Source organism: Aphelocoma coerulescens, chromosome 8 (assembly GCF_041296385.1).
Source record: "Aphelocoma coerulescens isolate FSJ_1873_10779 chromosome 8, UR_Acoe_1.0, whole genome shotgun sequence".
In the NCBI taxonomy this organism is placed as follows: Eukaryota; Metazoa; Chordata; class Aves; order Passeriformes; family Corvidae; genus Aphelocoma; species Aphelocoma coerulescens.
In genome coordinates, this window is record NC_091022.1 from 31133716 (window position 1) to 31148996 (window position 15281).

At 57.4% G+C, this 15281-nt stretch overlaps 1 protein-coding gene across 1 annotated transcript; it reads left to right on the forward strand.

Annotated features, from left to right (window-relative positions):
* Window positions 1-7702: 7702 nt before the first annotated feature.
* Window positions 7703-9464, forward strand: FOXD3 (forkhead box D3). The gene has a single exon (XM_069022757.1). The coding sequence runs from the start codon at window positions 7771-7773 to the stop codon at window positions 8977-8979; it is 1209 nt and encodes a 402-aa protein (XP_068878858.1). The 5' UTR covers window positions 7703-7770; the 3' UTR covers window positions 8980-9464.
* Window positions 9465-15281: the final 5817 nt, after the last annotated feature.

The window sequence follows — 15281 nt, forward strand, 5'->3', positions numbered from 1 at the left end:
AAACCCTCCCTGGTTTTATCTATCCTGTCCAACACAGGAGCTAAGTTGCCAACATGTGCTCTCAACATGGAAATGTTGGAAAAGCTCATCCAGGCTCTGCACTGGCTGTGATCCCTCCAAGAAGCTTCTGAAATCAGTAGGGTTTTACAACATGCCCTGGAAGGCATTAAAAGACTTTAATAAAATGTTTAATAAAATACCTCTATTAAGGTGAAGGATCTAAATGGAATTTGCAGAAATGCCCTGATGAATGAAGTTGATGAAGCTTTGTGGGGGAAGGAAGCTGCAGGTCTCCTGGAAATGTGCTGCCCCAAAAAATTAAAAATATGTATTTTTGCACTCAAAAAATAGATTTTGGGGGAAAAAAAGCAGGATTTTTACTTCCTGAAGCTGGTACTTCTGTTTCCAATAAGTTTGTGGAGGTCACCAAGTTTTCATAGAAAAATTGTGATCGTTTAATTCTGTGTTTGAAGGTGGAGGAGGAAAACGTTGGGCTGGCACAGGCATGTGGCAGGTGAGGATGGCCCTTTGGTGATTCCCCATGCTCTGCCCCAAGTCAGGACTTGCAGGGGCTCAGCAATGAATATTTTCTTTACCAAAAATAAGCAAGGAGTCCCCTAGAATATGTTACAGCACTCTCCAGATAAGGAGCTACCTGGTTTAGCAGGTGAAGAGGTGCTTGGGGAGTTTTTTGATAGAGAGATTATGGACCTGATTACATTAATACCTAACATGGGTTTTAACCTGCATTTTGGGTAAAATTCACCGTTCTGCAGAAGGCCCATAAAAGGCCTGTGCACCACTTACGCTCCACCAAGGCCCCATTTGGATGGTGCACGTGGAGCTGGGGTGATGCATGGGCCCTGTGCCTCGGGATGGGCCCCATCCCTGATCCATCAATAATATTCCATGTGTTGGGGAAAAATATTAGCAGAGTAATTTTATTAACAACAGCCATAACTCACCGCTTGTCTTGCCGTGCTTAATAAAGGGAATCGAGGGTGTTGTACACGAGCCAGAGGAGCGGCTCACAAAACTATCCTGCTGAAAACAAACAAATGAAGCCCTGGGAAGCAGGAGAGCACGTGGAGGGGGAGCTGGCTCCCACCAATGTCCTGGCGGTGCTGAGGAATAAGGTGAAATCGCGGATCAGCTCACGGATCTCACGATGTGGGAAATCTCACGGGAGTGTCACTGAGTTAAGTGCGTGTTTGCTTCATGCTGCGAGGAGGACTGGGCCAGCCCATGGAGAGCTCCCAGCTTTCAGCAAAGGGATTTCCTCACAGCCCTGGAAATCCTCTTAGCGTCTTCATTTGAATCTCACTGGCCAGGGGAATAACTGAGAAAACAACCCTGCTGTGTCCTCCTCACACCTCCTGCCTACCTGCGAAGTCGGTGTAAAAACACACAGGGACAGCGGTTTGAAAGGAGCTGCTGCTGCTGCCTCTCTGTGGACCCTCATTTTGAGTTGTGTCCTTTCTTTTCGTGCTGCATTCCCCCTTTTTGAGGCATGTCCCCATATTTGCTGCCAAACTGGCACCACTTGCACCATCCCTTTGGGCCACATAGAGGTGAAGGAAATAATACTCTGTCGTGTTGATTTATTCAGACAAATGGGGGCATTTTCACATGAAATTCATCTTCCCTTCTGAGCCTATCCAGAGTCCCCTCTCCATCCATAAATGGAGGAACCCCCAGTTTTAAAGGAGCAAGGATGGCCTAAGCACATCCCTTCCCCGAGCAGCCATTCCCTGGGGGATGAGCTGGGGGGTGTCCGTGTTTCGACCTGATATTGCTGCTGTGCATGGAGCAGGGCTGGGGGCTGCCCTGTGCCAGGGTCACCCCTTCCCACCCATCCCTTCCCTCCATTAATTCAAATAAATCAAATTTAAAGGATTTTTTTGCCTCTGATTTTTGTTCCTGTGTAGTTATTACACCTCACGGTACAGGAGCTTCCTCCAGGGGCAGGGATGTGACAGGGTGTTTAGGGGATGAGTTTCAGCCATTTTTTAGAGATGGGTGGGGACATGAGCAGGGCCCTTCCAGGAATCAGCACTGCTGGATGCCAGGGCTGAGCGGGACTGCAGAGTGGGTGCAGGTGCTTGCAGCCAAAATTGGAGATAAATATCCATTTGTTTAGAGTGGGGATTTGCAAAATGAACATCTGAAGAACAAACGAATTTTGATTGAACGACTGCCAAATGTTTGGGTGTTTTTTGGTTTTTGTTTTTTGTTTTTCAAATCAGGTCTCAGCTAACTTTGCAGCCCTCTTGCCCAAAAGGCGGCAGAGCTCCTCTGCTCACACAGCCCAATTTGCCTAACAATAATTCTATATCTTAACTTATTTGATTAATTTTGCTCTCTCCCTGCTTTGTAAAGCACCCAGATCTCTATGCTGTACCATGCTCCACTCTTCTGACCCTTTTGATTTTATTTTGTGGGTCCCAAGAGGATACATCATGGGGACACCTGAGCGCTGCTGCCTCTTTTTGCCAGCTCCCCGGGATGTTTTCCTGCCTGTGTCCAACTCGGGGATGTCTCCCTGAGAGGCGAGCTGAGCCAGCACGGCTGGGTGCCCCTCCACCTGCACCCTGCCAGCTCCCAGGGGACGGGAGGCAGAGAAGAGGCAATGACCAGCGCCGAGACGCACCTACAGGAAAACGAACCCCAAATTCAAGGCGATTCGCGGTTCTACACAAACACGGCGTTTGGCTGGTGTTTAGATCCGGAGCAGGGAGAAGCTCCGGGTGAAACCGCAGGGGCGGTGGGAGGATGGACACGGTGCGGGGCTAAGCCGCTCCCCGGCCCCGACGGCGGGGGCTGCCCGGGGGGAGCATGTGCGGGCACGTAAATCCCCGCGTACGTACCGCACATACAACCGCATCCCTCCGAGGGGCCGGACGGGGAGTTGGTGCCTCCCCCGCCCTCCCGCGGTCCCCCGGGGCCGGGCGGGGAGCGGGGCCGGGCCCGCGGGGCAGCCGCGGTACCTCGGCCCCTCTCGGAGGGGCGGGGAGGGGGGGCGTGTGTGTATTTGGGGGTGTCTCCCAAAGGGGAAAAGGCTGCAGAAAATGGAAAATCCGCGCCTGGTGAAACCCAAGCTGAGCGGGAAAGGCAGCGCGCAAACAGCGCGGGGGGCCGCGGGCCAGCCGGGGGAGGCGCAGATTCCGCCGGGCCCCCCGATCCTCCGGCAGCTCCGAGGGTGGGAGGGGGGATCCCCAAAGTTGCCTTCCCTGCGCGGCCGCGCACCTCGTACGGGGGAAAGTCCCGCGGCCGCGGATCGCCGGCCGCCCCCAGCTTGGGTTTCCCTAAAGGCGAACTGGGGCTAAATAATGGATCAATCTAAAATTAACCGGAGGAATGGAAATGCTCTAAAAATAAGCCAGCAGCTGCCGTGGTCGCAGCCCCCCGCTCCCGTGGGGAAGGGGGAGCGGGGCCGGCCGGAGGAGGGGGCGCGGGCAGAGCCGGGCGGGCTGCGCGGGGCTGCGCGGAGCGATGGCCGCGGCTCTCCGCGGGCGCGGGGCCGGGGAGCGGGGCCGCCGGCGCGGCGGGGGCCGCTCCGCACCTCGGCGTGCACGGAGCCCCCCAAAACTCCGCCGCCCGCCTGGCTGCCGGCTGCTGGCAAACCGGCGATTTTTAATTTTTCTTTGCATTTCTCTATTTTTAAATCTTTTTATTTTTGCACGGAAGCGCCGAAAGCCTTTGGGGAAGCGGCGGGTCGCCTCCCCCGGCAGCAGCGCCCCGGCGGGGGGGGCGGCCCCGGGGGCCGCGGAGCGTGTGCGGGAGCCGCGGCGGCGGAGCTGCGGGGCAGCGCCGGGCACGGAGCGGGGCACGGAGCCGGCCCCGGGCCGCTGCGAGCCCCACCGCGCACACACACACACACACACGCACTCACACTCGCACACACCTCCTCCTCTTTCCTCCTTTTTGATCCATGCAGCGATCCCATATCCTCCCGGCTTGTCTCTTTTATTCTTTTGTACTGAGGCGCGTTGTCCTGGCCAGCAGTGTGAACGGGGGCTTTGTAAAACGGGACAGATAAAAATGAGCAACATCATATTGTTTGACAGAATGATCCAAAATGATAAAATGCCTTCTCCGGAGGGGGTGAAAATGGTGAATTCCTAAAAAACAAGAGCGTCGCTTCTCTCCTCAGCCTCCCTACGCTGCTCGCTGTAGCCTAAAGGGATCTGCCGCCTGCACCAGCCCGGATCACGTCCAGCCACCCTTTTCATTGGGAAGTCTCTTTTTTAAAGCCTTCATTTATTTATTTTTAAATAAATAAAGAAGGGGGGAAGCGGCTTCGGCTTGGGACCCCCCGTTCTCCTCGCGGCGAATGAAAAGCACAATTTTCGAGAGAAAGGCTCGTTTTGATTAAATCTGACATGCTGCTGATAACTCCATGCTAATGTGAAATAATTAACATAATAGCCATAATTAAAAGCACGCTAACAATGCCATAAATTTATCACACAATTTTACTAGCTTTCTGCCCCTAACTGCTCTCTCATCGTTAATTAAACGTGTTGCCTTTTACAGAATGGATGTTTATACATTTCCAATACAAATAAATCCGAAACCGTTTTGGAAACATGACCAATTTCGTTTTACACTGAGGTCTGCCGGGTTTACGGGCGATTTATTACAATAAAAAAAAAAAAAAAAGAAAGAAGAATAAGAAAGAAATAAAAAGAAAAAAAAGAAACCAAACACGTGCAAATAGAGGCCTAAAAATAGAGGAGGAAATTATATATATTTAATAATCTACATCTTTAGCGAAAAGCCCAGCTGAAGGGGGGGTCCAGGCCCCGCCGCTCGCCCCGCTTCGGCCCCAGCCCCGGTCGGGGGATGTCTGTGTGTCCCTCTCGTGTCCCCTCCCTTGGACGTGTTTATTTTATAGGGATTTCTCACCCGCAGCCCCTTTCCTGCGAGCCCCTTTACCCCTGCACGTCTGTACCGCACGACAATGCTGGTTTAATCCAGGTCAGGTCAACGATTTATATAACTCATTAGTGAAAGTAATAGGCTTAAGGAGCTGCAAGGGGACACCTTTGGTTTCTCCTTCCTTTAAAACGATTACAGAAGCAGAAATTGCCCCAGCCCTGTCTTTCCTCCACAATCCCCCCCACCCCCGAGGCTCAGCCTCCGGATTTATTTTTAACTCGCTTCGCAGCCAGGATCTTGCTTTCCCATATTAGAATCAAATTGAGTTGTAATTAATTTCTCCCTCTCTATCATAACTTACTCCATCCTCCCTTTTCCCGTTGCACTGCCGTGTCTCTATTTGACTCCGTATCGATCCAGACGATACAGTTTGTTTTTCTCCTGTTGTTAAATCTATCTGTCTATATGGGCACCCACTTTCTATTTCTGGCCGTGTCATTATTGTGGGTTTCCACCTCCACAGGAGCTGCTTTAATTGTTTTATCGCTTTGCAGTACGTAGCTCCTGCTCGCGCTCACCTTCAGCCCTTGAACTTCGATGGGTTCCGGGGCTCCTGGGCTATTTGGGGGAAACTTTCCTGATTTTTAGAAAAGCTTTTCTCCTCCCGGGTGAGCTCCTACATACTTTCTAACGGGATGGGCTTCGAGATGCTGCCCTAAACTTCAGCAGATGAAGGCCTGGGAGCCGCCGCAGCGCCCGCGGAGGGGTGCGGAGAGGCGCGGAGCGGGGCCGCTCCGCTCAGCCGGCAGCCGTGACTGAACACGGGATTAGCACAATAGAGCCCTAATCGAGGGGAAACGTTTCTTTTCACGCTAAGCACCGTAATTAATAGTATGAATCAATTAATTTGACTTTTATTGTGCCTAAGAAAAGCGCAACAAATGGAACAGGGGGCTGCCGAGTTGGGGTTTTTCCTCCTTTTTGCCTGGGAGAGCCTTTGCGGCGCGCCAGGGGGACACGCAAGGCGAGTGCGTGTGTGTGGGTGTGCCTGTGGGTATGTGACTCTGTGTGTGCGTGTGAGAGCGGGCGGTGCGCGGGTGCGGAGGTCACGGGCAGCGAAGATCCGCTGGGAGACGCGGAAAAACGGAGCGCAGAGGGAAAACGGCTCCGCGCCCCACGGGAAGGTTCCCCCCATCCTCCCCGCGAGTCCCTCCGTGGGGCCGGGCCCGTCCCGGCAGGAGCGGCCCGGCAGAGGCTCTGCGACAGGCCGGAGCAGCGACCCTTTCCAGCTCCGATGGATTTTGGGGGGAAGGATGGGAATTGCCTTCCTTAAACCAGCGCCGCTCATAGGAAATCGTTGGCTCCTGGGGCGTTTTCCTCATTTAATTGTATTTACCGAAATCGGACAACACGTGCGGGAAGTACAAGAGCAAAGGGCTCGGCAGGACGGATTAAAAAGCCAAACCGCGGGAGCCACCCGCGGCCGAGGGCTCAGGCGGGGGGTTCCGCACCGGGACAGGGGTGGGCGGCCGGGCCCCCTCCCGCCCCGCCGGGCGCCTTTCCCCGGGCCGGGGCTTACCTGGGGCCGCGGCAATACGGTCCTCACATTCACACACACTCCCTCATTTCCTACTTTTTCATATGCTAACGCCCGCAATGATTAAGTCGTTAACACCTCCGGAAAGAAAGAAAAAAAAAAAAAAAAAAAAAAAAAAAAAAAAAAAAGAGAAAAAGAAAAAAAAAAGAAAAAGAAAAAAAAAAGCAAAGAAAAAAAAGCGGAAAAAAAAAGTAACCGGCTAAAAGGTTCTTTATTTATAGTTTCCCTTTGTTATTTTAAGTCTTTTTTATTTCTCTCTGCAACTAACCTAATAGATTAATCGATAGCTATTCTCTGATCTTCCGTTCCCAGCTGGTGCTGCTGCCGCTGGAAAAAAAAAAATAAAAAAAAAAAATAAAAAGAAGAAACCCAAGGAAAAGTGGCTTCAAAGCCCAAACTTGGTGCTTTTAAGCGCTCTCGCGGCGGCGCATCCGCTGAGCCTGCGCTGCCGAGCACCCCGAGAGCGGCGGCTCCAGGCCCGGCGCACCGAGAGCGGCGGCGGCGAGCCCCGGTGCGGCAACTTTTCCGCGGGGGCCGGAGGGTGCCGGTGCCGTCGGGCCCCGTCGGGGCGGGCGGAGCGGAGCCGCCGCCGGTCTTTGTTGACAGTCCATGAAACAACTCGAGTTTTGCATGACTTCACAGCGGGGCGCCTGACGTCAGGCGGTCACGTGGAGCCGCCTCCGAGTATATCTTTAACGGGAAAGTAATCTATCAGGCAGTCGGGACCGCCGCGCTGCCAAAGTGGCGAGCGAGGCCCCGCGACCCCCGGCCTCCTGCCCCCGCCCCGCCCGGCCGCCGGCAGCTCCGTCCCCTCCCTCCGCCGAGGGGGGCAAAAAACAGCAGCCAAAAAAAAGCCAGATCAGAGGAGGAAAGAGGGAAGAGGAGGAAAAAAAAAAAACAAAAAAAACCCAAGCCGGCGCGGAGGGCGGCGGAGCGGTGCGCGGCGCGGCCGCGGAGCGGAGCGGTGGAGCGGCGGCGGCCCGCGGAGCGGCCCCATGCGCGGCGCCCGCGGGCGCGCATCGAGGCGGGCGGGATCCGGCGGCGCCGCCTGAGCCCCGATGCCCGGCGGCGGGAGGTGACCGGGCGGCCAGGGCAGCCCCGCGGACGGGAGAGCAGCGGGCGCGGCCGCCCCATGCCCCGCGGGGACGGCGCCGCGGGGCGCAGCCGGGCCGCTCGGGTGTAGCCCCCGGGGCCGGTCGGAGGAGCGGCGGGAGCGGGGCGCGGGGGGAGCCCGGTGCGGGCGGGAGGCCCCGCCGCCGCCGCCGCCGCCGCGCCCCGTCCGCCGAGCGGGGATGACCCTGTCGGGCGGCGGCAGCGCCAGCGACATGTCCGGCCCCGCCGTCCCGGCGGCCGAGGATGTGGATATCGACGTGGTGGGCGAGGGCGACGACGGGCCGGGCAAGGACAGCGAGGGCGAGGCCGGCAGCCCCGCCGCCCTGCCGCGCCTGCCGCTGGACGAGGCGGCGGAGCTGGCGCTGCCCGCGGAGGCGGGCGCGGAGAGCGGCAGCAGCGGCAGCGGGAGCCCGGCCGGGGCGGCCCCCGGCGGCGCGGCCGAGGGCGGCAAGGGGGGCGGCGAGGAGGGGGCGAGCGGCGGCGGCGGCAGCGGGGCGGCGGGGCAGAGCAAGCCCAAGAGCAGCCTGGTGAAGCCGCCCTACTCGTACATCGCCCTCATCACCATGGCCATCCTTCAGAGCCCGCAGAAGAAGCTGACGCTCAGCGGCATCTGCGAGTTCATCAGCAACCGCTTCCCCTATTACCGGGAGAAGTTCCCCGCCTGGCAGAACAGCATCCGCCACAACCTCTCCCTCAACGACTGCTTCGTCAAGATCCCCCGGGAGCCCGGCAACCCGGGCAAGGGCAACTACTGGACGCTGGACCCGCAGTCCGAGGACATGTTCGACAACGGCAGCTTCCTCCGCCGCAGGAAGCGGTTCAAGCGGCACCAGCAGGAGCACCTGCGGGACCAGACGGCGCTGATGATGCAGGGCTTCGGCGCCTACGGCCTGGCCGGACCCTACGGCCGCCCCTACGGGCTGCACCCCGGTGCCTACACGCACCCCGCGGCGGCCGCGGCCGCGCTGCAGTACCCCTACATCCCCCCGGTGGGGCCCATGCTGCCGCCCGCCGTGCCGCTGCTGCCGTCCAGCGAGCTCAGCCGCAAAGCCTTCAACTCCCAGCTCAGCCCCAGCCTCCAGCTGCAGCTCAACAGCCTGGGCGCCGCAGGCTCCATCGTCAAGTCGGAGCCCAGCAGCCGCCCCTCCTTCAGCATCGAGAACATCATCGGCGTCCCTGCCGCCAGCTCGGCCGCCAGCGCACAGACTTTCCTGCGGCCGCCGGTCACCGTGCAGTCGGCCCTCATGGCCCACCAGCCGCTGGCGCTGGCCAGGACCACCGCGGCCATCGCCCCCATCCTCAGCGTGCCTACCAACATCATCGCGGGGCAGTTCCTGCAGCCCGCAGCCCCCGCCGCCGCCGTGCAGGCCAAGTGGCCGGCGCAGTAGCCCCGGGCGGTAGCCCCGGGCAGCGCCCCGGGGAGCTCCGGCCGCCCCCTCGGGGCTCCGCGGCCGCCCGGACTCGGAGCAGCAGCGGGCACCGGCCGCCGCCACCGCCGCTTGTACATATTTGTATCAAAAATCACTGACGTTGCTTTCGGGGTTTTTATTTTTCTAAAGAGGCGAAATGACGGTCGCGATTAGGAGCTGCGAACTTTCACTTTTTTTGAAGGTTCCGGCGCTCCGAGCGGTTTTATCCGAAATAAACGAACAAACGAGAAAAAAAAAATTGTATAAAAAAGAAATAAGCGGGGGAAATTTTAAATATTAAACGAACGGACAGGGAAAAAAAGAGAGAATTTTGGAGAGAAAAAAAGAAAAGGAGGAAAAACGCTGTCATTCTATTATAGAAGTCTGTTTATATATGAATGAATATATGTATTCTAAATGTTATCCCTTCGTGTTGTACACAACTTTGTAAATAAATTTTTAAAATGCTCTGCCCGTCTCTGTGTGAGCGGTGTCTTTGTGACCCCCGCCCGCAGGACGGGCTGCGCGGCCGCGGAGGCTGGAGACGGGCGCGGGGCGCGGCGGCGGAGCGCCGGTTCTCCGATGCCGCGGAGGTTCGGGTTCCGCCGGTCGCGGTGCGGGTGGGCTTCCCACGGTGCCTCCCGCCGGTCCGGGGTGCGCGGCCGCGCAGCGACAGCTCCCGGCCCTGCTCGTTCGCGGAGCGGCCGCCGCGGCGGGGCCGGCATCACCCCGATTCCTTCCAAATCCGACCTTCCCCGGCAGATCCGAGACTCCCGGGAGCGCGCCGTGATGTTTCCCTAAATATATTAATTTTTCTCGGCCTGACTTCGACTCCACATCCCGGCGCTGCGGCATTCCCGGCCGGAATAGGTACGCTTTGGGTCTGCGGTCGGGGCTAATTATAAGGGAAATTATTTAAAATAAAACCTGTTGGGTCGATTTAATCAATGTTTACTATTTATTTTAGAGGGAAAAAAATATATATATGTTCAGGCCATGGCCGTGCGGTATCCGAGAGCGGATCTTTCGTTTCGATCAGGGAAATAATCGGGGTTAAAGCAGCGGTTCTTCCCGCGGGAAGGGACCGGCCTTTCCCAGCTAATTCCCAATAACTCAGCTTTAATGGCAGCTGCGAAAATTAAAAATAATAATATATATATATATGTATTTTCGGGGCTAAAATAAAGAGACAGTCAAAATAAAAAAAAAATAATTAATATATAGCGTTATAATATTTAAAGCGGCGCGTCGAGGGGCTGAGCCTGGCAACATCTCGGTGTCTCCTGTGCACTGACAGTGTTTGGTGCTTTATTATCTTCCTCTTACAAAGTTGAATTTTTGTCACCTTGGAAATCCTTCGTGGATTTTGCTTTTCCGCCCAAATAATTCGTTGTCTTTGTTAGGAAAATCGGCGGCGTAAAATGCAGGCGGGATGCAGGATGCGGCAGGCTCGGCTGCGGGAGGAGCTGAACCAGGCGCTTATTTCCCCTCCAACAACCCTCTGGCAGCCGTGGATTTAAAATAAATATATAAATAAAAGTGTCCTTGCTTTCCTGGTAAGCAGTAAATATTATTTCTTCCTAAGTAAATATTTATACCTCTGCATACATAGACTAAAATAAACCGAGCAGCCCCGGTGATGAGATCGTTTGAACTTTATAAATAAGGACTCGCTAATCATCTGCCAGGGACAGGGAGAACCTGGAGGGAGCGGGGACACGCGGGGCCCTCCACGGGCACCCACGGCCCCGCGGAACCCCGCGGAGCGGAATGTGGCGGTGCGTGGCGGTGTCAGAGGAAGGAGTTGTTTCACAGTTGTGTCTGGCTAATCGGTTTTACACAAACAGCAAATGGTGGGTGATTCGTGCGATCGAGGGGGTTTCTATATTTAGCCGATCCCCTGGGAAAAAAGAAAGGAGCCTCTGCCCGGAGTCGCTGCGAGGCTCAAGAAGCTGCTGATCCAGGACTTCCAGAGGACACCGGATAACAGGGGCTCATTCCATTCCCCAGCCTTTGTTACTTATAAAATTACTCGCTCATATTTCCCCACATAGCAGCGATGCCTGGGCTCGGCATCTGCGCGCCGGCGGCGGCGGCACCGGCAACTTTCCTGCCCGCCGCCTCCCGCCGGGAACCGCTTCTCCCTCCGTAACCTTCGGCCTCTCTTTCTCTCCCCCGCTTTCCCCTCGATCGCCGAGGACAGCGGCCGGCAGGAGAAGCCTTTCCCGGGGAAGGGGCGGCAGCGGCTCCCGGGGCCGGGCAGCACCGGGAAGGCGCGGGGCTCGGGAAGGACCCCGGGATGAGTCCCCCATCCAGCCGCCACCTCCCCGCGGGAGCCGCCGGCTGCCCGCAGCCGCGGGACCGTGAGCGGCAGCGGGGCCGTGCGGGCAGGTGGGGGCTCCCGGTGGCGGCGGGGCTGCAGTGGCGCACCGGGGCCTGCGGGGGGCGCGGCAGCTCCCGCTGCACCCGCGGGGAGCGGGCGCGCCCCCCCGGGGCCGGGAGCACCCCCGGGACCAGGAGCATCCCCGCAGAACCCGGATCCGGGAACACCCCCGGAGCATCCGCGGGGACGGAGATCGCCCTCACGGCCCGCGGGGTCGGGAGCTCCTCCGAAGCCGGGAGCACTCCCGGGGTCGGGAGCACCCTTGGGGCCGGGAGTCCCCCGGGAATCCGGGAGCAATTCGGGGGATCTGGAGCACCCCCGGTGCCCGCAACCGCCCGGGACGACACCGACCCGGGCGCGCTCTTGCAGCGGGCGGCACAACGGGGTGTTCCGGCGGGCCCCGCAAAGCTGCCGGCGGAGGTCGGGGCTCCAGGGGATGTCAGAAGTCGGTCCCCAAATAGGGGAGAGTTTGCAGCCGGGACAGGAGCGGCCTTCCCAGCACCCAGCGGAGTGGGCTCAGCCCCCAGAGCCGGACCAGGAGCGGCGGACCGGGGACAGCCGGGAGCAGCAAATCCCGGCGTAGCTCCCTCCGCCACGGGCCACATCCAGACAACAGAAACTCTTTCCCTTGTTCTTTCTCTTGTTTTCCCTTCCACAAACTTGTCCGCCGCATATGGCAAAACTTGACACGGCCGGTGACAGATGCCCATTAGTGTAAGTCGTGTCACGTCGGTCCCTGGGGTGTGTTGGAAGTAACTAGATCCGAAACACCGGGAAAATGACCCTCCCGCAGCCCGGAGAGTTTACCCAGAACCACCACCCCCTGCACCCTCCCCGACCCCGTTCCTTATTTATTCCAATTACGGCCCCGCCGCTCCCTCCGCCCGGGGAAGGAATTTATAATAGGATCTGGCGATAGGATCTGACCCTAATCCTCTAAACCATCACGGTGGCTGAAAAAGGGACGAGATGGGGCTCATCAGGGCCGTTTCCTCGGCTGATGCGGGGCTCCCAGGGAACCCTGTCGTTTTCGCTGCGCTGCCGCGGGAGTTGCGCCCCCCTTTCCCCCCTCTCCGCGCTACCCGCTCCCAACGCCGCCTATTTATATCATGACTGGTCTCTCGCGGGCACAGCTCGGTTCTGAAAGTTTCTGGCTAATGGGTGTTGAAAGGCTGCGGCGAGCGTTGGAAAAGGCAGGAAAAGACCTTTTGCGGTTATTTATAAATGTGTCTTTACCGCGCGTGGGTATTTATCTCAGTAAGCAGCCCCAGCGTTCGGGGCCTCCCCTCCGCCTGCCCCCAGCCGAGACCCGCGGGGCCGCAGCAGTGTCCCCGGAGGGGGGTAGCGATCAGAGATCCCGCTCCGGAGCTGCGGGAGGGCAGAACTGAGGCCGGGTGGACCTGAGGGGACAGCGCCGGGAGCGCTCCGGGGGGGCCGGGGGAGCGATGTCCGGCGGAGACCTTTCCTTCTCGGTCTGTCGCACCGAGAGGCGGCCGGAGGATATCAACCGCCGGCGACACCAGCCCCCTTTGGGACACGGGCAGCGTTTGAGGACGGCTCCGGCTTCCCCGGGGGTTACGGGCTCGGGTCGGCGCCGGCGGTACCGGGGGGATTTAACCCGCACCGGCCGCACTTCCAGCACTGCCCGAGCCGGCTCGGGGTCCGTGTCCTGGGCCAGACACAAAGGAAGGAGCGCAAACATTTCTGTTTGGGATGAGCCACCCCTCGTCTTTCGCGGGGCCCTCGGGGGTCTCCCACACGGGAAAGATACAGCAAGGATTTCTTTAGGGGAAAGTGGGGATTTTCCCTCACCCATGCGGGTGCGGGTCAGGGGCGCGGTTCCCGGGGGATGGGGGAATTCGATGGGATTTTGCTTCCCGGGGCACCTCGGGCAGTTCTGTGGTCACTCCCTCGTGTCCGAGGCGCGCTCGGGGCCTGTCGCCGCCTGCTCCGGGGAGGCGGAAAAACAGCCCGGCCATTCCCGGGGGCATTTTATTGGTGTTGAAAGGCAGCGACTGAGGAACCACAGCGAGCTCCGCGCGCAAGTTACGCTGCCCATCCCCGCGGCTGCGGACAGTCTGGGCTCGGGCGTCCCCCGGGGCGGCGACTGATGCTCTTCAACCTCCGCCCGGAGCCGGGAGCATCCGTGTCATCCATCCCCGCAGCCTCCCTTGGCACCGCCGCGCCTCTTCCCCGAGCCGGGAATCGCTGCAACTAGGCAAACACCCGCGATAGAGCTTTCTTGAGAGGCAACACTTCAGTTCCGGGGCTTTCGTTGAATTAACTGTGTTACCAGTCCTAAAACATTACGCGTTATGTACTTAAAAGATACAGAGCATAGGTATTACATCCACAGGAAGTATTTTAGTCAGTGAATGTTCAATGTAGCAGGTAGAGATGAACTTAGCACGCCTTCCAGACTGAACTGGGAACAGACTCTTCAGCCATAAAATGCACTTAACAGTCTATTTAATAGTGGCGAGGTCCTTGAAAATGCAATATCCATGCTAATCTTGCCTTTTTCTAAATCAGAAATGAAAAATAGGTCAGGAAGGTAGAACCTTCCCCTTCCATTTAAAATGTGACATTTAATCTATTTAAATAACTAAGTAAACTTTATTAATCCAGGATTTGGTAAGCAAGATGAGGAAGCAGGAACCGCGCGACTTTATTAAGACGGCAAAATGTGAGAGGGAGCGTCCTTGAACTCCAGGTGCAATAAAATCCTGGTTTTCTTGAGGTTCAGCAAAGCGGGAAAAGCCGGGACACACGAAAACCGCCCAACCTCTCCTCTCCAAGAAAGAATGGAATGTCTCGCTCTGCTTTACCCAGCACTCGGAGCATCCCCCGGGCTGGGATCCCTGGGTCGGACAAGGCAAGCTCCGTGTCCCCCAGCGCCCAGAGAATCACAGGGAGTCAAGTCCCCGACCCTCCATAATTTCTAATTACTTTATTAAGTGCCAGTATTTCATGGGGAAAAATAAAAATAAATCCATCTCCCTGCGGGCTAAGGTAGTGGTTTCAGACACGTTTAATCTTGATTTTGCTCGGGAGAGGAGAATGCGAAAGAGCCGAGGCTCCTGAGGGTTCAGAGAGAGGCTCGCAGCGCCCGGCTCTGTGCCCGCTAAATCCCGGGAGATGTCCTGGTGCCGGGATAAAAGGTCAGACTGGGAATCTGCAATTGCAAACGTCTCCAGAGTTTGTTTCCCCGCTCGCTCCGGCACCACGGCTCCGCTCAGAAACGAAATCCTGGATGAGCTGGAACTTTTTACGGCCGCGGGCTCTTCCCCCCGCCCGCCCTAGGAAAGACTTTCTCGTTATTCTGGCCGCATTTCACTCCAAATTTATGGAATACCCGCGAGGTATTTGCCTTGCCACCGCTCGGCTGACATCAAGCTGAAGAGCCGGGGTGGAGGAGAGGAGACAGCGGAGCTCTGAAGCCTCCCGAGAACGCCAAGGGTTAAGAAAAGCCGTTTATCTGCTCATTATCGGCTTCTCTTTACTCCTGAGCACCAAAGCCCGCTCGTCTCCTACCCCGCGGTATCAATGTGTCCTGAATGCCTTTTCCAGTCATTGATCTGGTCAAAGTCACCGCAGAAATACAAGTGACAGAGACTCAATTCCAGGCGACGTGCCCGATGCGAGTATTTAGAAAGCATTCAATAAAAAAGCTTTCCCGGGGAGTGAATGATTTCACCTTGCAACAAAGAGCGCTCGGCTAATTGAAATAATGCACTTGAATGTGCGGCCGTGGGCTCCTGCTCGCCCATCCCGGCTCCTGCACCGAATTAGCAACAATCTCCAAGGTAAAACCCAAAAACTCCTCTTTTTTTTTTTTTTTTTTTTTTTGTTTCGGTAGGAGCCCACAGGCAACGCGCAGGGCCTTGGGGGTGGCTGA